This window comes from Mesoplodon bidens, assembly GCF_964165515.1.
Source record: "Mesoplodon bidens genome assembly, chromosome: 6".
Classification (NCBI taxonomy): Eukaryota; Metazoa; Chordata; class Mammalia; order Artiodactyla; family Ziphiidae; genus Mesoplodon; species Mesoplodon bidens.
Window position 1 is genome coordinate 78,226,171 of NC_138162.1, and position 21,985 is coordinate 78,248,155.

Here is a 21,985-nt window from a genome sequence, read left to right on the forward strand (position 1 = left end):
TATTTGTTGCATCCCCATGTCTTGAATACCACTGTTGATTCCCTGAAATCCCGTTGATCAAGCAAAGCTAAGTTTATTGGACCTGCTGAAGTAAGGGAGAACACCTTACTGGCAGTTCTCAGAAGGAGTGAGTCTAAGAGAGGATATTTATAGAGTTTTAGGACCCCGGCTGGGTGATTTTAAGGTGAGTCTTGCAAGATAGGGAATTGACTGGACTTGGGCAGAACCTATGAGATAATAGCTTTGGATTGGTGGGCAAATGGAGGGGAGGGCCTTGAAGCAAATTTGATGAGTAAGTTGTTAGTTTTGATAACTATTTTAGTTGGTTCACAATCTTACCTTTGAGAAGCAAGTATTTCTTGGAGCAAGTAGCTAAGTTATCTTTGCTTGTTCTCAGTATTGTTTATTATAGGGTCAGAAGAGTATGGCCAGTCCCAGAAGTAGCACAGGGAATGGAAATTATGTTGGTTTTAGTTCTCATCATAAATTTCATGGAGGACCCATTCTTTTTTTTTTTTTTAACATCGTTATTGGAGTATAATTGCTTTACAATGTTGTGTTAGTTTCTGCTGTATAGCAAAGTGAATCAGCTGTATGTATACATATATCCCCATATCCCCTCCTTCTTGAGTCTCCCTCCCACCCATCTAGGTGGTCACAAAGCACCGAGCTGATCTCCCTGTGCTATGCTGCTGCTTCCCACTAGCTATCTTTTTACAGTTGGTAGTGTATATATGTCCATGCCACTCTCTCACTTCGTCACAGCTTACCCTTCCCCCTCCCTGTGTCCTCAAGTCTATTCTCTACGTCTGCTTATTTATTCTTGTCCTGCCCTTAGGTTCGTCAGAACCATTTTTTTTTTTTGGATTGGAGGACCCATTCTTAACATCCATTATGCTAATTAAGCAGACAAATAATTTCATCAATCGGACAACTTATTTCCATTGTCACTCTGCTAATTTAGCAAAGCTGCTTGGCTGTTTTTGGGAGATAAAGATAAAAGCAGCAGCTTCTGGAGTATGGCTTTTTTCATAAATGCTGAGTATCCTGGAATTTGAATTCTTAATCATCCTGAGGGTGTAGCTTGGACCAGTCCATATGTACATGATATCACACTGTCTGTGCTGAAGTTTTTGGAAGTGTATTTCAGACATACTGTAGTATGTGTGCGTCTGGGTTGCTGAAGGGCCTTCTGACCATCCTGCATTCTGAGCCCAACAGGCCATAGTGATCAATTTCTGAATATGACTGTGAGACAACTACATGGACTGTGAATGATTTGGGGCACGGGAGAAGACCATTTTGAATCAGGGAGCATCTTAAAATAGATGTCGTGTGAAAAGCTGCGGAATAATGTGTGTGGTACCCCTTGTGTTTTTTAAAAACATGTGGGGGATCATACGTGTGTTTGTAGTTACATGAAAAATTCTTGAAAAGATATACAAGAAACTGTTCACAGTAGGCACCTCTGTTGAGTGCATTGGGAATGGGAAGGAAGGAGACTGACTTTCCACTTTATGTCTGGAGAGGACATGTGTTGTGTGAAGTGGAGGATGTTTTAGTTTTCCTATTTTGTTTGGGTTCTGGCTGCCAGTACCTACATATCTGAACTCTCTTTCTGGGGTGTTTGTTTATCTGCCCTTCTGTGTCCTGATGAGAGGCAGGATCCTGTCTCTGGCTGGAAGCTTCTGAGGCTAGACGCTTACACTCCTGAATGCCGGCAGCCAGGGTGTGAGCCGTGACCTCCCCCCCACTGAAGCTCCGGCCCAGGACTTGGAAGCTGGAGCCCTTGATGCAGAATAGCCGGGGCAGCTTAGAATTCATTAGGCAAAAGAGGCAACCTGTGTCCAAGGCTGGCATCCAGTGACCTGGCTTTCCTGTGGCATGACCTTGGTAGAGGTCCCAGCACCCAGCTTCCCTTGGCTCCTTCCCAGATTTCTGAGCCTGGTTCCTGTGGATTCTATGAACTACCCGATAGCCTGCTTATTTAGTCTGAGTTGGTTTCTGTTGTTCATAACATAATCGGGAACTCCGACTGCTGTGGGACCATGATTTTTTTTCTTCTGTGAATGTTGCTTTTACAAGAATTTTTTTAAAACTAGTTCAGATCTAAAGAGATTCATTGTAAACATTTGCTCATTTATGGTAACTCAGTTGAAGAACAAGAAATCCAGTGGGTGCTCAAGTTAGATTGATTTATGGTTTGTGCTTGACTTGGGTGGAAAGTGTTAGGTAGATGAGCTGGTGGGGGCAGTTGTCGGGGGTGGTGGTGGTGGAATTGGGTCTGACAAGCTGTCACTTCTCAACGAGGATACAAAGGGTTGCCTTGTAGAGCTCTTTAGTGAACAGAAAAGAATAATTTATAAAGGGACATTGTGTATTATTAGCAGGTATTCTGCATGTTGATGGAGTGTAGATTTGAGTCAGACCTGGATCTGATTGGGGTTCCATAATTAGATGTATAGTTTAGGGCATAATAAATAAATCACCTCTCTGAGACTTTTCCCTATTTATTTCTATATCTATATTTATTTATATATGATATACATACATGACACAGTATACGTATATGTATCAAACATGTGTATATAGGATATATACACACACATACATAGACACCATATATATATATTTCAAACATACCACTGTGACATTGTGACATTTTATAATTAACTAAGTGCCTTTTAAGAGGAAAAGAATCTTTTTTATTTAAAAAAGGGGGAGCTCATTAGCCTTCTTACTCTTATTGAAAGTAATAATTAGACCTCTGTGCATTTTTCCCAGCATCCAAACCTCACCACACTCCCCCAAATTAACCATTTTAATTTCTCTCTGCTTTTAGTGCCCCTGGCAGTTGTCTCCATCTCACTAAAAGGGAGGCATGGGTGACACATTCTCTCCTATTGAAGTTATTTTTATTTGAAAATAATTTTTATTTCTCCTATTGATGGCTTTATAATTTTAAATAATATTATAAAGTTCTGTTTCTTAATTCATTAACTTTGGACAGTATCTTTTGATTCTCTTTTTTTTTTGTTCTAACAAAATTTATTATGCAGTAATTACAAAGATTAAAAACTCTCCCATCTCAAATAAAAATAACTGTTATAATTACACACATAATACAGTACCTTATAGAGTGATTCCAATAAATATCACAGGAAATACAGGGCATTTTCAATTGGAGAGGCAAATACTTTCACCGTGTCTGACATAGGAAACCCTGTTCACATAACGATCTGCATAAGGTCATGCTTTTAGTAGCAGTCCGCCTGTTGATTCTCTCTTTTATAAGATGAAGAAATTAGCAGTTAGCTCTTCTTCTTTCCCCCTTTTACCTCCTGTTGATGGTAACACCATTCATTTCCTTTATATGGGCAGTGATTTAACATTAACATTTTACTCTTAAACTATGTCATACCATTCAGATTTTGTCTGTAAATTGTTTCTAAAAGAGTGAAAACCGATAATAGCATTTATAGTATTTTCATTATATGAATGTGATTGAAATAGGAGGTTAGAATTGGATTCTTGCTTTCCAGATTCACCTGAAGCCAAAATACAACCCATGCCAACAGCTCCCACGTTCCAGTGTGTGTTAGACTATCTAAGCAGGACTTGTAAAGCTTCTGGGTGAAACCAGCTTTGCAGCCCTTAGCTGATCTCCATCCCCCAGCCTATAAAAGGATTAGGGGTTAAAGAGATAAATGTTTGGAGAAAGTTACTGAATTGCTGCGGCATTTTAAGTTCCACCCCTGCATGGGGGAGGGGAGCGGTGCTTAAAGATAAGCACTGGAGAACCTGAGACAGGTCTCACAGTGGTTGACTGGACTGGTGTCTGACTCCTGCCTGGGGAATTTAAAGGGCTGGCTGGAGTCCTTGTGACCTGAGAGTTAAAGACTGCAGTTGGGAAATAATTGTACTTTCACAGACCAAGCCCAAGAAGTGTACTTCCAGCTGACCAGATGGGTGGGCCCTGTAAGAGAGAGTAGGCCTGGGGTGAGCTTATATCCTGCCCCAGGGAGCCCCTTAGAGGAGTGAGGGGACCAGAGGAGAGAGAGGCCGGGCCTGCCCTGACAGATGCCCACATTAAGGGAACTGCAGGTTCAAAAATGGGTATCTCAGAGGAGCCAATGGAAGCCTCATTCAGGAGAGTCTCTTGTAAACACTTGCCAAGGCCGGTTGTGAACAATCAAGGGAACTCTTCCTGCCCCCCACCTTGTTTATGCACTTGGCCTGGCCTCCCCCTTGCTCCCTCCTCTCCAGAATGTCAGAGCTGTGGCCGGCAGGCTCAGGAGAAGTGGACACATAAAACAAGGAAATAGAGGAGATTATATCTTTTCACTGCCTTTCCTACTGCCGACGTGTTTGCTGCCTACAAGAAGGAGCCTGATGAGAAGGAAAGAAGCCGAAATTTAAATGCAGTTTCAAGTTTTGACTGGGACACAGGTCTGGACATTTTAATTACCAAAATGGGACTTTTTGTGACTTGAAGTTACTGGAGGACTTTTTGTATCTGATGTTGACCAGAGGAGTCATGGGCCCAGCCTCAGATTTCATCTAAGGGTTCAGCCCTACAAAGTGGGCGTGAACATCGCCCGGGTGAGGGTGGAAGCAAAGTGGTTTTCTGCTGACGCCCATGAGTCCTGCTTGTTCAAAGGATCAGCTGCATTATTTTCTGTAGCACCAGGAAGAATGATTGGATCTGGAGAGAGAACAGTTTCAAGCAGCCAAGTCAAATCTATTATTCTTTTTTATTCTCTATCATTTGCTTAGCATCATGTCATATTTTAGTTTGCTTCAGCTTTGGACCATGACTGATATATAGAGTGACGTTTTTCTTAGAGTTTCTAAATGACTCTTTTTTTTCTTGTTGGCAAAAAAGGTGCCTAATCTCAGAGATCATGTAGCTTCTTCTTGTATTTTTAAACAGCTTTATGGAGTTGTAATTGGCATACCACAACATTCACACATTTAAACTGTACAGTTCAATGGCATGTTCACAGATATGCACAAACATCACCACCATCAATTGTGGAACATTTTCACATCACCCCAAAAAGAAACCCTGTACCCATTAGAAGTCACTCCTCGTTTCCTCTCAATATTCCCACCCTAGGAAACCACGAATGCACTGTCTGTCTCTATAAATTTGTGTGTTCTGCGTATTTCAAACAAACAGAATCATATAATGTGATCCTTTGTAACTGGCTTCTTTCACTTAGCATTTTTTTAGCCCAGTATTTTTAAGGTTCATCATATTGTAGCATGTATCAGTACTTTTCCCCCTTTTTATTGTTGAATACTATTCCATTGATGGATATACCACAGTTTATCTATTTATCAGTTGATATACATTCCCACTTTCTGTCTACTATGAATAATGGTGCTGTGAACATTAGTTTTTTTGTGGACATGTTTTCATTTCTCTTGGCTATATGCCTTGGGGTGGAATTGCTGAGTCATATAGTAACTCCAAGTTTAACATTTTGAAGAACAGTTTCCCAAAGCAACTGTGTCATTTTACATTCCCATCAGCAGTGTATGCGGGTTCCAATTTCTCTGAATCTTTGCCAATACTTATTATTTTATTTTTAATTATAGCCATCTTTATGGGTGTGAAGTGGTATCTCATTGTGTTTTTGATTTGATGTTGAGAATTTTCATGTGTTTACTGGTCATTTGCATGTCTTCTTTGGAGAAATGTCTATTCAGATCCTTTGCCTCACCATACCTCACCATAGTAACATTATCACAACTAACAAAATTATCCAATTTCCCTTTTCAAGTCCCTTATCAGATATATGATGTGCAAATATTTTCTCTCATTCTATGGATTGTCTTTCAACTTTTTCTGTGGTGTCATTTGAAGCACAAAAGTTCTTAATTTTCATGAAGTTCTTTTGTTGCTGTTCTGTCATATCTAAGAAGGCTGGTCTAATCTAAGGTCATGGAGATTTACTCCTATATTTTCTTCTAGGAGTTTGATTGTTTTAGCTTATACTTAGGTCTATAATCTATTTTGAGTTAATTTTTACATACAGTGTGTCAGTGGTTCGAGTTCATTCTTTTGCAGGTGGATATCCAGTTGTCCCAGCACCACTTGTTGAAGAGCCTGTTTTTTCCTCATTGAATTATCTTGGAACCCTTGTTGAAAATCAGCTGACTCTAAGTGTGAGTTTTACTTATCTAGCTTCTTTTTTTTTTTTTTTTTTTTTTTGCGGTACGTGGGCCTCTCTCTGTTGTGGCCTCTCCCGTTGCGGTGCTCCGGACGCGCAGGCTCAGCGGCCATGGCTCACAGGCCTAGCTGCTCAGCGGCATGTGGGATTTTTCCGGACCGGGGCACGAACCCGTGTCCCCTGCATCGGCAGGCGGGCTCTCAACCACTGCACCACCAGGGAAGCCCTATCTAGCTTCTTAATCATACTTTTTGCTAGTTGTTTCACTTTCTCCTTTGGACATTTCTAAGACTATTAACTTCCTATTCCAGTTTGGACTTAATTGTTTTCTAGGTCTCCTATACAGATGTCATCTAAATATTTCTTTTCTTGGTATTCTTGGATTAGAGCCATTGTTTCTTAGATCTCAAGCCTCATGCATTCTTTTTTCTTGAATTCCTTTTTCATTTTGCCAGAGAATATTCTCAAATAAAAGTTTTCATGAAGAATGTGAGGGAAACGAGCTCTCTAAGGGTTTGAATGTCTTGATGTGTCTTTGTTTTGCCCTCCCACTTGAATGATAGTTTGGCTACATATAGAATTTTGGGTTCAAAATGATTTTCCTTCCAAAATTTGAAGGCAGTGCTTGATGACTTCTGTCACTGATGCTGACCTGATTCTTGTTCCTTAGTGGGTAGCCCCTTTCTTTCTATCTGGAAGCTTTTAGGATCTTTTCTTTATCTTCATATTGATAAAGTTTAATTTTCAAAAAGATAAAATCATGACTCTTAGGCAAATATAAAATGAACATGTGTCAGTAATGAGGGAAAACTGGTTCAAAGAACATTTGAGGAGCTAAGTATTTATAGGTGATGTTAGGAGGAGATTACTGGGATAGATACAAAACTGGTTGATGTCCAGCAGAGCCATAAACAGTAACTTTTGAGGTTTTCTGTTCCATTGGACAGAATTTATTTCCATCTTTACTGAAAAAAAAATCTGCAACTTAAACTCTGCCTCTACAGAGTTATAAAATAGCCAATCAAATAACTAAATAAGTAAATGGAATACCCAATAATCTCTTTTGCCCATTTCCAAGTTTCAGATAATTTTTCTGACAGTCTTCTGAAATTACATGAAGGTATATTTAGGTGTGGGTCTTGTTTCCTTCATACTTTTTGACTATTTTTCCGTTGAGTATTTGAGTTTTTTAAAATTTGAAGACGTGTCCTTCTTCAACACCAAGCAATTTTCTTTGCTGTTTCTTTGATTATTTCCTTCCCTCCATTTGCTCTGTTCTATTTTTCTAGAACATCTCATAGTTAGATGTTGGACCTCTTGAATTGATCATCTTTGTTTCTTAACTTTTCAAAGTCTTATACTTTTTATTTCTTTGTCTTTTTCTTTTCTATTCTCTGAGTAATCAGTGTTTCCTCCATGGGGGTCAGTAGTTCTGGTTGACATCTTGGTCCTTCTTGTTTGGTGCTGTTAGATTTTTGAATGTCTGTTGTTCCTTGATTATTCATAAATTCTAGTTGTGACTGAAGAACTAGGTTGGTAATATTTTTAATGTTTGTAATAATTTATAATAAGAATAGTAATAGTAAATAATAGTAAACAATAGTAATAGTAAACAGTAGTAAACACATAAGTAAGATGCACTCACTAATCCTATAAGATTTTATTAGTATCCTCATTCTGAGGAAACCAAGGCACAGATAGGTTAAGTAATTTGCCCAAGGTCACACAGCTAGAAGTGACAGAGTTGGGTTGCAATTTCAGGTGGTTTCTATCTAGAGTCCATGTTCTTAATCACTACCCTTGCTTTTGTGGGTCTGTTTCCACAGCAGGCTTGTCTGTTAAGGGGTGGGAGGATTGCTGGGAGCTCTGTGCAGGTGAGCGGGCCTTCGTGATGGATAGGCTTTATTTTAAGGTGTGCTTGAGAGAAGTAGATGACTCTGTTATACCAAAAAGAAGACTTGACTTGGAGGGACTATTCCACCAGGACCCCTGTATCCCCAGGCACATAACTCAGCTCTTTTATAAAGAAGTTCATTAGTAATAGCTGGTGGGCACATGCTTCTGCTTCTTGTTACTTTTGCACCTGCAAAAGCCTCTTCAATATTTTTTTAATGTTTTATTATGAAAATTCTCAAACTTACAGAAAAGTTGAGTAAATAATGAATTCTCATATACCTTCCACTTAGATTCAATAGCTTTTAATGTTTTGCCTTACTTGCTATGTTTATATATAAATATTTTACATTGAAGTATTTCAAAGTTTCAGACTTCATGGTACTTCACCCCTGTATGCTCTAGGAGGCATCTCCTAAAAATAAGACATTCTTCTACCTCACTGTAATAACATTATCATAAGTAAGAAAATTATTTGTAATTTCCTAGTGTCATCTAATATTCAGCCCATATTTAAACTTTCCCAATTACTCCAAAATGTTATATAATTTTTTATTCATCAAAAAGCTTTTCAACTGAAGTATGATTTGTGCATATTTGTGTATGTATATGTGTACAGCTTGACGGATCATTCAAAAGTGAATACTCCTATGTGACCCTGTTCTGTTCTTCAAAATCCAGGACCCAGTCAAGGTTCAGTCATTTTATTTGACTATTCTGTCTCTTTAGTCTTCTGTATTCTAGAATACTCTTCCTGCCACTTTTTTTTTTCTTTTTCCAGGAATTGACTTTGTGAAGAGATGAGTCCAGTTGGTTTCTTTATCTTCTCTCCCCCCGCATCTCCTTCCCTTCTCCTCCTTTTCTTCCTCCTTCCTCTCCTCCTCCTCCTCTTCCTTTGATATGGGAAATTTCAAATATACTCTTAATGTGAGAGAAACACAGCAACCCCCCACCTTGTACTCATTGCCCAGCTACACATGTTCAAGCTTGTCTCCCCTACACCCCTAACCATCCATTTCTCTTCTCCCTTACCACTGTGTTGTTTTCACATAAATCCCAGCCTTCACATTTCCTCCTTCAATATTTCAGTACATATATATAAAAGACACAGCTGGGAGCCCAGCAAGGGCTGTTAACTAGAGCATGGACATGTGACCTCCTCCTGTAACAGCCACCCAGCATGGAGACTGGGTTCTGAGAGGGACTGTCTGTAATGAGTGTTCCAAAAGGCCCAGGTGGCCCAGGCGTCATCTTACCGTCTAGCCTGGATGTACCAGAATGTCACTCCTGCTACATTCTCTTAGTCAAACAAGTTCCCAAGACCACCTTAGGATCAAGGGGAGGGGAATTGGAATGGACTCTACCTCTTTTCCTCTTTTTTTTTTCTTTTGTGAGTAAAATCTACATATTTAAGTTTGTTTTTTTTTTTTTTTTTTTTGCAGTACGCGGGCCTCTCACTGTTGTGGCCTCTCCCGTTGCGGAGCACAGGCTCCGGACGTGCAGACTCAGTGGCCATGGCTCACAGGCCCAGCCGCTCCGTGGCATGTGGGATCTTCCCTGACCGGGGCATGAACCCATGTCCCCTGCATCGGCAGGTGGACTCTCAACCACTGCACCACCAGGGAAGCCCCATATTTTAAATTTTACAATTTTAACATTTAAATGTATACAGTTCAATGACATTAAGTACATTCACAACGCTGTGCCACCATCACTACTATCCATTTCCAGAACTGTTTCATCATCCCCAACAGAAACGCTGCACCCATTCAACCATAACTCCCCATTCTCCCCTGGTAATTACCATTCTGCTTTCTGTCTCTATGAATTTGATGACTCTAGGGACCTCATCTAATTGCAGTCCTACAGTATGTGTCCTTTGTATCTGGCTTATTTTACTTAGCATACTATTTTCAAGGTTCATTCGTGCTGTAGCATGTGTCAGTACTTCCTTTTTAAGGCTGGATAATATTCCATTGTATGTATTAGTCTTCACCTCTTGACGTGAGGAACAGCCTGTAAAGTACAGAGGGAAGGACTTGATGGCAGCTGTCTTTGAGGACTGTTGGCTCTGGATAGTTTCTCAAGAGCCTCGTTCTTCATTGTTGGGAAGTCATAAGATCTGACTCTCTCATTTGCTGAACCTTGAGAAACTAAGAGCAGTGGAGAAGGGGCTAGAAGCAGGGAAAGAACGAAGAGTAGAGATGCACAGATGAAAGAGAAGAATAACTTAGAAGGAACGTGAAGTCTTAAGAATCATAGATCTGCAATTTTGCTTAAAACTTTCTGCTGCCTTTCTTATCTTCAAATCCAAACTGACTTCTGCCACCTTATTCCCCAGGGGCAGAGCAGACCACGTTCCTGACCCTTTCAGCTTGTTCGAAGAGTACATCCCCTGTGTCATGTCATCCTCTGATTATTTCTCTTGAGACTCTCATTAGGATATTTTCCTCCTGGTCCTCTGCCACATTCCTGATGAGAATGTATTAATTTAGAGTGGCAGAGCTGCCTAAGTTGTACCAGGGAATTATGGAGCCAGACACATGATGAGGACGCCCCCTTCTCTGCTACTCCCGATTGCCTGGGTCATGAGAAGAGTCACTTTCCTGAGAAATGAGGGGTGCAATGTGCTGAAAGGCCGCCCTGGGGGATGGGGGATCTGCAAGAGAACAGGGCAGGGAGGACCCCAGGTAAGGCAGAATTTCCTCTCACAAGCTGGAGCCTTGAAAATACCCTGAGATTTGTATATTTTCCTCAGGAATTTGCACCTCTCAGTTATAAGTGCTTTTAGCTCACCTTGAAGCTGTGTCCCAAACTAGTGAAAATGTGTGTCTCACTCTGGTGGGGAGAGGAAGAAGCCCTTCACTACTGTTGAAAAAGGAATTCAAAATAACTGTTATTACACTTTAAATATTTTATAAAAAGAAAATCTGGGATAGCCATAACATGAGTAAATCTGACACTTAAACATCTCTGAGAGAAAAGAGAGACAGCTGGTTCTGTTCACAGCCACGGGCCTGTGTTTGGCTTGTTGGCAGGGAGAACCAGTCTGGACGTTGGTAATATATCTGCCAAGCTTCTGGAAGAAGTTTAAAAGATGTCAAGGGAGTGAAGCCCAGGAGCAGGTTCCCTTGGGATCTGAGGATTAAAGGCGCCCTGGCAAACCAAGTCAGCGCATGTGTGAGCTCCCTAAACGGCTTTAGAGCAGCAAGAGGCTGGGCTTTGTGAGTCGCTGTGATTTACTATGTTTTGTTGGTTGCCATGGTGCTGAGCGGTCTGTCAGAAGATTCATTTTGCTAAACTAGTTCAGGAAGGTTTTAGTTTGGTGTCTTGTCTTCGATTTTTTTCCCTGGTGTCATTGGTGTTGTATTCAGATAACTTTGCTCAGGATTCTACACCTTTGTATTAACATGCTTCTCCAAAGTGAATTAAAATTGTAAATGTTAAGAGTCAAATAAGTGGTTATGTTCATTGTCATGGGTCCTATGACATTCGTCTTATTAACCGGTGACTGATCAGTGGTTTGGAGCTTGGACTTCTTGTCTCTGAGAACATATATGTTAGAATGTTGGTCACGTTCCCAGCCAGATCACAGAATGTTCTTGTTTCAATGGGAAAATGTAACCTGAATTCTAAGGACTGGGTGCTTTGTTCTTCCACCCACTCACCCACCACCCCCACTCCTTCCTACAAAGGGATGGGACAGAAGTCCCATCTTCATGCCCCAGGAAATGGTGAGTTCCCACCAGGAGCAGTAGCAGTAGCCATTTTCATGCAAGCAGTGAGAGTTAATCTGGTGTTTGCCTTTCAGGGCCTGTCTGTATATGTTGCAGAATATTAGTAAGGATGTATGATACCTCCATGTAGTGTTTATAATAAGAATCAATTTTCTTTCGTTTGTTCATTGATTGATTCATTCATTCATTCAGTAATATTTAAGACCACCTATGTTTTGGTGCCCCACTGGAGAAAAGTGTATTCTGTTTTTCGTTTACTTTTGAGCAGTATCCAAAGAGTGCCTGTGGGGGAAAAAAGGCATAGTGACTAAATGGGTAGCAGTGATATTTTCTTGGGAAATTAAAAGAAGAAAGAAAGTGTGAAAGAAAAGGATTCTGAGGCAGTAGTAGTATTTTTTGAATTAAAAGTTTTTGAGAAGTTTCTAAAGGAAAGAATTTGGCAAGCTTTTGATATTTAAATAGAAAAAAATACACACACATACACAAGTTCACTAATCTCATTCATGAGGAATAAATTCTGTTGTTTTGGCTTTCCTCCTTGCTATTGTAGGATTCAGTTTTCTCAGGACCACTGTGTCAATTTGTGCTTGCCCACTGACTCTGCCCTCATGACCTAATTACCTCCCAAAGGCCCCAGCTCCTATACCATCGCTTTGGGATTAGGATTTCAATTTACGAATTTTGGTGGACACAAACATTCAAACCACAGCAGTGGGTTTTATTTCATTTATGAGTGTACTGCAATTTGTTCGTCTGTTCTCCTATTCTTAGACGTTTGGATTGTTTCTAGTTTTTGGCTATTGTGAACCAGTCGCTATGAACATTCTTGTACATGTCTTTTTCTAGGCATATACACTGATGTATATACCTAAAAATGAATTGCTGGGTCATAGGGTGGTAGATATTTAACTTTATTAGAAACTGCCAATAGTTCCCCATAGTGGTTGTGCCATTTTCTAATTGTTTCTTAGACTCACAGTCAGTCCTTTTCTAGCCTCACTTTCATATCCAGAGGTATCTGCTGCCACCCGTTTCTGAACATTTGGAGATTCTGAGGAATAAATTCTGCTGTTTTGGCTTTCCTCATTGCTGTTGTAGGAGATTGAGTTTTCTCAGGACCACTGAGTCCATTTATGCTTGCCCACTGGTTTTCTAACTTCTAAAATTGTACTGCCATTTTTCTGTTCTCTCTGTCCTTATGGATTTCTGCATTTAAAATATTTCCTTTATTGCCATTTTAATGGGTTTTCAGGAATTAGTAGAACTAAATGCTTAAGCTCAATTCACTAAACTCATTCATTTTTAAGCTACCCTACCTTCACACAATTACTGGAACTGTTTATTTAAACATACATAGTTGACTTTTCAGATGCATCTTGAGCTTGGAGCAGTAGGGAAGTAAAAAGCAAAGTGAAAGTCCTTAAGCAGCAGGGAAAGATCAGTCTATTTAGAGAATGAAATCTTGTATCAAAAAAGACACTCATCAATACCAAGCTGTGATAGGCATAATTATTTAATGATGTTATGTGATGGAGATTATGAGGAACTTTCTTAGCAGGTAGGAATGGGCAAACTGAAGGTGATGCTTCTTCTTGGATAGCTTCAGGTTCCCCAGACATTGTTTTATTGGGTCACTTAATTGAGACCTGGAATGAACTCGGGGCACAGTTGCAAGAGATCAGTGTCAAGGTGAATTCCAAATACTCAATTGAAAAACATACCTTTTGTGTCAAGCTACCGGGTATATAAGTATCAGAAGATATTCATGATTCAAGTTAGTAACAATAAAACCAAAAACATAAAAGGCTTAACTCATGTTGCCTGTCCTTGTGAGAGGACCAGCTCTTTGGATCCTGGATTTTGCATTTTACCCTTAAAAGCCACAGGCTGCAGTGAGGCAAGCTCTCTACTTTCTGAGTCCCACTGTCTTTCATGTCTAAAGTACAAGTTCTAGGAAGACATCTCTCCATCAACTCTGGGCTTTTCTTTTTCTTGATGGTAAAACCCAGTGATGAATTGGCTTCAGTAGAATTCAGGGACTGTAACCCATGGGGTTCACTTCATTGAACAAGTAATGTTGAATTTGAAGTGAGAACAATAGGAGCTAAGCTTAAAGAGCAGAAAAAAATTAGGTTAAATGTAAGGAAAAATTTTATAGAGAAGTTGTTATTAGTCAAGGTCTTGGTAAAACATAGATGACAATAAAACTGTAACTTGACAAGCAGTTAATTAAGGGCCTGTTCACAAAGGTCTGTGCAGGGTGTTGGGGACAGTGAAGCTGTTACCATCCCTAGTCCTGATGGGAGAACAGTGGTCAGAATCTGGAAGTCGGGATCATGTACAGAGAGACCCCTTGAGACCTTGAGAGGACCTGTGGCTTTCCATGAGGGACACAGCCATCCTGAGGCTGCAGAGAGGGAACCAGGAGAAAAACACCCCAGCCTCACTCTCCTCCCTCCCTTGGATCTTCTGCCAGGCCTCCCCATTGGCTGAACCAAACCAGCCACCAGAGGGCAAAGGAGCCCCAGTGATACGGTCCGCGGGTCAGTCTCCCTGGGAGGAGGGGATGGAGTGAAGAGTAGAGAGAGGATCTGGAGGGGCCAATAGGAGACACCCCACACACGTGACAATGGTCAGCGTGGTGGAGTGAGTTCCTAAAGCAGGTCTCAGAATTATGGAAAAGTTTTGGAAACAGTATACCTACAGATCGTTTTTACAGTTTGTATATATTCTTTCCATCTGCCACAAATTCAGGTGCATCACAAGTGTAAGATACAAGGTTCTGGTATCAGACCGAGTGAAATTCGTTTTATAATAAAAAGCTGCTCCCCTAAAGAGGAAATGCTTATTATTAGTAATAGTAAAACTGGTTGCCTAGCATTTTGTGGGATACAGAAGATTTTCATATACATCATTTTGTGTGAGTCTCTCATTAATCTTGGGAGGTACCTAGGATGATAGACTTTTTTTTTAACCTATTTTGTTGAAGTATAGTTGATTTACAATGTTGTGTTAATTTCTGCTGTACCGCAAAATGATTCAGTTATACATATATACACATTCTTTTTCATATTCTTTTCCATTATGGTTTATCATAGGATATTGAATATAGTTCCCTGTGCTCTACAGTAGGGCCTTGTTTATCCATTATGTGTATAATATTGAGTTTACATCTGCTAATCTCAAATTCCCAATCCATCTCTCCCTCCCCCTCGCTCCCCCTTGGCAACCACAATTCTGTTCTCTATGTCTGTGAGCCTGTTTCTGTTTCGTAGGTAAGTTCATTTGTGTCATATTTTATTTCACTTTATTTTATTTTTTTAAATAAATTTATTTATTTATCTTTGACTGTGTTGGGTCTTCGTTGCTGCTGCAGGCTTTCCCTAGTTGCGGGGAGTGGGGACTACTCTTCATTGTGGTGCGTGGGCTTCTCATTGTGGTGGCTTCTCTTGTTGTGGAGCACGGGCTCTAGGCATGCAGGCTTCAGTAATTGTGGCACGTGGGCTCAGTATTCGTGGCTTATGGGCTCTAGAGCGCAGGCTCAGTAGTTGTGGTGCGTGGGCTTAGTTGCTCCGCGGCATGTGGGATCTTCCTGGACCAGAGCTCAAACCTGTGTCCCCTGCATTGGCAGACGGATTCTTAACCACTGAGCCACCAGGGAAGCCCTGTGTCATATTTTAGATTCTATAGATAAGTGATATCATATGGTATTTGTCTTTCTCTTTCTGACTTATGGCAATCTCTAGGTTATCCATGTTGCTGCAAATGACACTATTTCATTCTTCTTTATGGCTGGGTAATATTCCATTGTATATATGTACCGCATCTTCTTTATCCACTCATCTGTCCATGGACATTTAGATTGCTTCCATGTCTTGGCTATTGTAAATAGTGATGCTATGAACATAGGGATGCGTGTATCTTTTTGATTTATAGTTTTGTCCAGAATATGCCCAGGAGTGGCATTGCTGGATCATATGGCAACTCTGTTTTTAGTTTTTTGAAGAACCTCCATGCTGTTTTCCATAGTGGCTGCACCAATTTACATTCCCACTGACAATGTAGGAGGATTTCCTTTTCTCCACACCCTCTCCAGCATTTATTGTTTGTAGACTTTTTGATGATGGCCATTCTGACCGGTGTGAGGTGGTACCTCATTGTAGTTTTGATTTGCATTTCTCTAATAATTAGCAATGTTGAGCATCTTTTCATGCATATGTTGGCCATCTGTATGTCTTCTTTGAAGAAATGTCAATTTAGGTCTTCTGCCCATTTTTCAACTGGGTTATTTTGTTGTTATTGTTGAGTTGTATGAGCTATTTGTTTATTTTGGAAATTAAGCCCTTGTCAGTTGCATCATTTGCAAATATTTTCTCCCAGTAGGACAATAGACCTTTTTAACAGATGAGAAAAGTGAGTTTCATGGAGGTTGTCTAAGATATCACAGCAAGCAAGGGGAAAGCCTGATCCCAAATTCTGGTGTCTTCCACAAAGAGAAACTCAAATCACCTGCAATGATTTTTTTAAAGGCAAGAATGATGACAATAGAAGAAAATATGAGAAATTCTTCCCCTTTCCAGGTATAGCTGTGTGGGCTTTGTGACTATGATGTTCTTTACTAGTAGCTGATTTTTCACTGTCTTCTGTTTAAGGGGATGCCATCTGGTGATGGTTCGGATGCATATTTGAGTCCTGGATGTTATACCATTATAACTAGGTGAAAGCCAGAGGGGTCCATTCTGAAGGTCCCCGTATATCCTGAACCCCTTATAACTCCAATATTTTGTACGGTTGAGCCTGATCCAACCTCTGAAAGAGATATGCTTGGTATCCTAATATCTGCCATGTCTGATATATACCACAGTGGTCTACACTAGAGTACGGTAAGTCCCCTACCTATGAACCTTCAAGTTGAGAACTTTCAAAGATGCGAACATGCATTCAGGCATGAGTGAAATGGCAGCTTGCCCTCCGTCTCCTGTTGCTGACGATCCTTCAGCTCTACCGTCTCCCACCTCCTCTCCCTCCTCCAGTCAGTAACTCTTCTTGCCTGTTCACTTGAATGCCAGCCCCTGTATGCCGCTGTTGTACTGTACTTTTCAAGGTACTGTGCTGTAAGATTAAAAATGTTTTCTTGGGCTTCCCTCGTGGTGCAGTGGTTGAGAGTCCGCCTGCCGATGTAGGGGACACGGGTTCGTGCCCCGGTCCGGGAAGATCCCACATGCCATGGAGCGGCTGGGCCCGTAAGCCATGGCCGCTGAGCCTGAGCATCCGGAGCCTGTGCTCCACAGCGGGAGAGGCCACAACAGTGAGAGGCCTGCGTACAGCAAAAAAAAGAAAAAAGTTTTCGTTATTTTTTGTGTTGGTTGGTTTTTTATATATTATTTGTGTGAAAAGTATTATAAACCTATTACAGTACACTACCATACAGCTGATTGTGTTAGTTGGGTACCTAGGCTAACTCTGCTGGACTTATGAACAAATCGGACTTACCAACACGCTCTCCGAACGGACCTCATTTGTATGTAGGGGACTTACTGTAATTAGATGATCATTTGGCCAATGTTTGGCCAGAGTTTTAATAATAGTAATAAAAAAGCCAAATTTAGGGATAAATTTGGGGAACAGTGCATGGCTATTTTGTACACAGCCTGTGTGCCTTGGCCCATGTCCTCATTCTGGGGTTTGCAGGGCGGCATTCTGGTGCTGTGGCTTTAACTTCTCATTAGCAGCCCCTCCAGTGTAGGAGAGAAGCCAAGCCCACCATACAGTGAATCCCTGGGGCCTTCTCTCATCTTGTTTTTTTTGTTCTGACATTTTAGAAGTAGATCATATTCACTATATGATCTCACACTCCTGTCTTGGCAGCTGAACTCAGGATTCTCTTCCTTATTTGAAAAATATATATTAACTATAATTTATATAAATCCCAGATCATAAGTATTCAGTTAGCTAAGTTTTAGCAGTTGGATACACCCATGTAGCCAATACCCAAAACAAGATATAGAACATTTTTATCACTCCAGAAAATTCCCTTATCTCTTCCCAGTCAGTCCCCTCGCTCCACGCCTTCTCCCTAAAACAGGCAACTACCCTTTTTTTTAAAAAAAAAAGCTTATATATATATTTTTTATTTTTGGCTGCGTTGGGTCTTCGCTGCTGTGCGTGGGCTTTCTCTAGTTGCCATGAGTGGGGGGCTACTCTTCGTTGCAGCACGCGGGCTTCTCGTTGTGGTGGCTTCTCTTGTTGCAGAGCACAGGCTCTAAGCACATGGGCTTCAGTAGTTGTGGCACGTGGGCTCCAGAGCACAGGCTCAGTAGTTGAGGTGCACGGCTTAGTTGCTCCGCGGCGTGTGGGATCTTCCCGGACCAGGGCTCGAACCTGTGTCCCCTGCATTGGCAGGCAGATTCTTAACCACTGCACCACCAGGGAAATCCTATATTGATTTCTTAATGGTGTCTTTTGATGAGCTGGATTTAAGATTTTAATGGAGAGATTTGGGGTCCAGTGTTGGATAATGGACTCTCATCCATTCTATATCTGATGCTGCTAATTTTCAGTTATGAAGATTAGTGGTGGGCTGGTAGGCATAAGGATTATAACCATGTTTTCTTTTTAAGGCATCTGATATTGCATTAAAAAAAATTTCTAAAGGCAAGTTCAAGATTTCCCCATAGTAACAATAATTGTGTTGCTGGGTGTGAAGTTTCCAGATGTATTAGGTCTCTTTGAGTAGCTACTGCCAGGGCATAAAAGAAGCCCATGTTAGAAGACCGTGTCCTGTCTTTTGCCAATTATGCATTCTCATTTCCCAAAAAACTTTGGCAGTGCAAGAGGGGGCTCTTGCAAGAGGGCACAGTGCAAGTCAAGTACTACAGACCTGGAAGAATCTAGCCTGGGAAACAGTAACACAGTAGCCGCTTCCAGCTTTTTCCTCAAGATTTGATGGCAGGGCACATAGTCCTTTTACAAATTAACAAAAAAGGAGAGAAGCAGAAGCCAGATTCCTCAGTGAAAAATGAGTTGCCTTGTTCATTGGTCAGGAAAGAGTCTTCAGTCAAGTCCAGCAAGGGTCTGGATTCCTGGAGTCACTTGGTATTTATAATTCATATGCTCCTCTTGGAGAGGAAGGAAGAATTCCTCTTAAGAAAAGTGGCATCATGTGATACTAAATATTGACTCATAACCTGGGTCTGGGGAGATACTTTCAAGCTTCTTGGAATACCAGCAATAAAGGATGAGCTTTCTGTAGTAGAGTTCACGTGTGAACTCATTTGCCAGCCGATTCTGACATATCAGCTACCTGAAATGATGCTTGGTTCTAACACTGATAATCATTAGCTCCAGTCTTTTATATTTACATTAAGGTTTGATTTTGACAATAATCAGAGTTCTCAGGTTGAAAAGCCTTTGTAGTCTCTAATTTGCCCTAAGTAAATACTGGCTTCTTGGTTGATTTCTGTCAATTCTTAATCATTTAGGGTAATATTTGTAATATTTGACTTTGGATACAAGTACATGGAAGATCACTGCACACCTTTTCTTTAGTACCAACACTGCTTGGAACTGAAAAAGACTTATCGTTATTTTTACACATACTGTGATTTCTGTCTGGTAATGGCTCTGAGCTCCTTGATTTTCCTGGGTTCCACTTATATTCTAGAATTCTCCATTTGTCTAGTTACCATGATCCTGTAAAAGTCGGAAAGAAATAACAATGGCTCAAGGAGGAAATAGCCATGGCTTAAAGTAGCGTACAGCTAACAGAACTCCCTCATTTGCAAAGAGCAAGAAAAATAGGGACTGGAAACTGAGAAGACTTGAGGGTCAGGGACATTCCTCAGCACAATTTAAAACATTCTAAAAAATGAAAAAAAAAGTTTGTACATTAAAAACATTGGTCTGACTTTTTTTAATGTTTCCTCTAGGGAAAGAATATGAGTTTTTTACTCAGACAAAACTATCTCTGAATTTACCCACGGTCTTTTTTCTAACTGCTTCTTCTCTTGCTGTTTCAGGTGAACCTCTTTGTGCTGCTCTCTGTGGTGTGTGTCCTCCTGAATTTAGCCGGATTTATCCTAGGCTGCCAAGGGGCCCAGTTCGTGTCCAGTGTGCCCAGGTGTGATCTGGTAAGCAGTTCTGAATCATCACTTTGCACCTGGGCCGACCCTGGCCTGCCTGGCTTTCCCGGGTGCCAGTGTGTGGCTGGCAACACCCAGGACCAGGCAGCATCTTAAAATGAAACCTGAAGTTGGTAAAAGGAAGCAGGAAAACAAAACAAAGAGCTTCCTGCTAAGTATTTTACTCAGGTTGTCAATTTTTTTTTCCCAAAGCAGGGGCCAGCTAGGAGAACCCCAGAACCACAGTAATAAAATGCATCATTAGTTAGTGAATAGATGGATCAGTTGTCCACAATCAATATCTATCTGCTCTCATCTAAAGAGGAAAAATGGATATTATCAGAATTTAGGTCAGCAGTCCTTTATCTGAAACCTTTGGAGGCCAGGTGTGTTTCAGCATTCAGAGTTTTTACAATTTTTAGAAGATAAATGTGACGCATATACTGTTTATTCTGTAGCGTCCCAGTGGAGTCTGGACAACAGAATGTAATCCAGAATTTTTGGTTTCCAGAGCTTTTTGGATTTCAGAATTGTGGATAAGAGGTTATGGGCCTGTACTACGTCAATTTCTATTTTTTCCTGATTTTTGACTGTTGTAGTAAAATACCCATAGCAAAAAATTTAGCATCTTAACCATTCAGTAGTGTTAAGTACATTCACATTGTTATGTAACCGATCTCTAGAACTCTTCCCATCCCCTCCTCCCCCTGGCCTCCGGCAACCACTCTTTCTTTTTTTTTTTTTTTGCGGTTCACGGGCCTCTCACTGTTGTGGCCTCTCCCGTTGCGGAGCACAGGCTCCGGACATGCAGGCTCAGTGGCCATGGCTCACGGGCCTAGCCGCTCTGCAGCATGTGGGATCTTCCCAGACTGGGGCACGAACCCATGTCCCCTGCATTGGCAGGCGAACTCTCAACCACTGCGCCACCAGGGAAGCCCAACAACCACTCTCTGACGCTGTGGATTTGACTGCTCTTGTTACCAGATGTAAGTGGAATCATACAGTATTTGTCTTATTTCAGTTAGCATAACATGCTCAATATGTATGCATGTTGTAGTAGGTATCAGAATTTCCTTCCTTTTTAAAGCTGGATAATATTCCACTGTATATACAGGACACATTTTGTTTACCCTTCACCCATCGGAGGACACTTGGGTTCTTTCCACCTTTTGGCTATTGTGAACAATGCTGCCACGGAAATGGGTCAGTTCTCTGGAATATATGCCCGGAAGGTGGAATTGTTGGCCATCTCTGAACTTTTTAAGAGGACTTTTCTGTAACAAATATCTCCCTGTGGCACAAAGCAAAAGAAGTGGACTCTTTACAGGTTGTAGTAAACCTCATCTATTTGGAACTTGGTTCCATGGCAATCTCGCCCTTTCAAAACCAGCAGGATGCAAGTGAAGAAGGCTGCCACATTGCTCAAAACACTGTGACCAGGTCCTTGCAGTGAGACTCATGGCCCTCCCAGATAGGAAGGCTCCTCCTGGACTCACTAAAAACCTATTGCTCTTCCTTAAAAACCCTTCACAAATTTCTTTGATTTTTGTCATTCCCTCACTTAATAAGCGTAAGTTTTGGAAGCACAGGCTCAGTGTTTTCTGGTTTTTAAGGCCCTGTATCATTTGCCCTCATCCTGCTCTCCTGCTGCAGCAACTCACACTCCCTGTAATGGAGCCCAAGCCTGCATGTCATTACCCAGGCTCCTGCCCTACTTTCCTGTTTCTGACAATGCTGTCTTTCCCCCGACCATTCCCTGTCCCTTACTTCCCTGTTCATCCAAATGGTGTCAGCCTTTTAAAGCCTCATTCACCGATGATCTTCTTAAGGAAATACTCCCTGATCCCCAGGGAAGGTAATCTTTCAGAATTCCTATCTGTACATCTCTGAAGTATTTCTCTTTCCTTTTTTGGACTAAAGGTATTCATACACCTTTCTTCTCTCTTCTACTGGTCTGGAATCTTCCTGAGGACAGTGTCTGGCTCTGTATTTTCTTGGGAGTTTTCAATAGCACCTCCCACAGACTTCTTTACATACATAGAGTCCCCAGAAAATA

At 41.1% G+C, this 21,985-nt stretch overlaps 1 protein-coding gene across 2 annotated transcripts in view; it reads left to right on the forward strand.

Moving 5' to 3' along the window:
* ENTREP1 (endosomal transmembrane epsin interactor 1) overlaps positions 1–21,985 on the forward strand; it is a 61,647-nt gene that overhangs the window by 17,560 nt on the left and 22,102 nt on the right. For both annotated transcript variants that reach the window (XM_081238178.1, XM_081238179.1), the window contains one exon: positions 19,828–19,938. In XM_081238178.1, the coding sequence (XP_081094304.1) occupies positions 19,828–19,938 (111 nt within the window). The remainder of the gene's footprint in view (positions 1–19,827; positions 19,939–21,985) is intronic.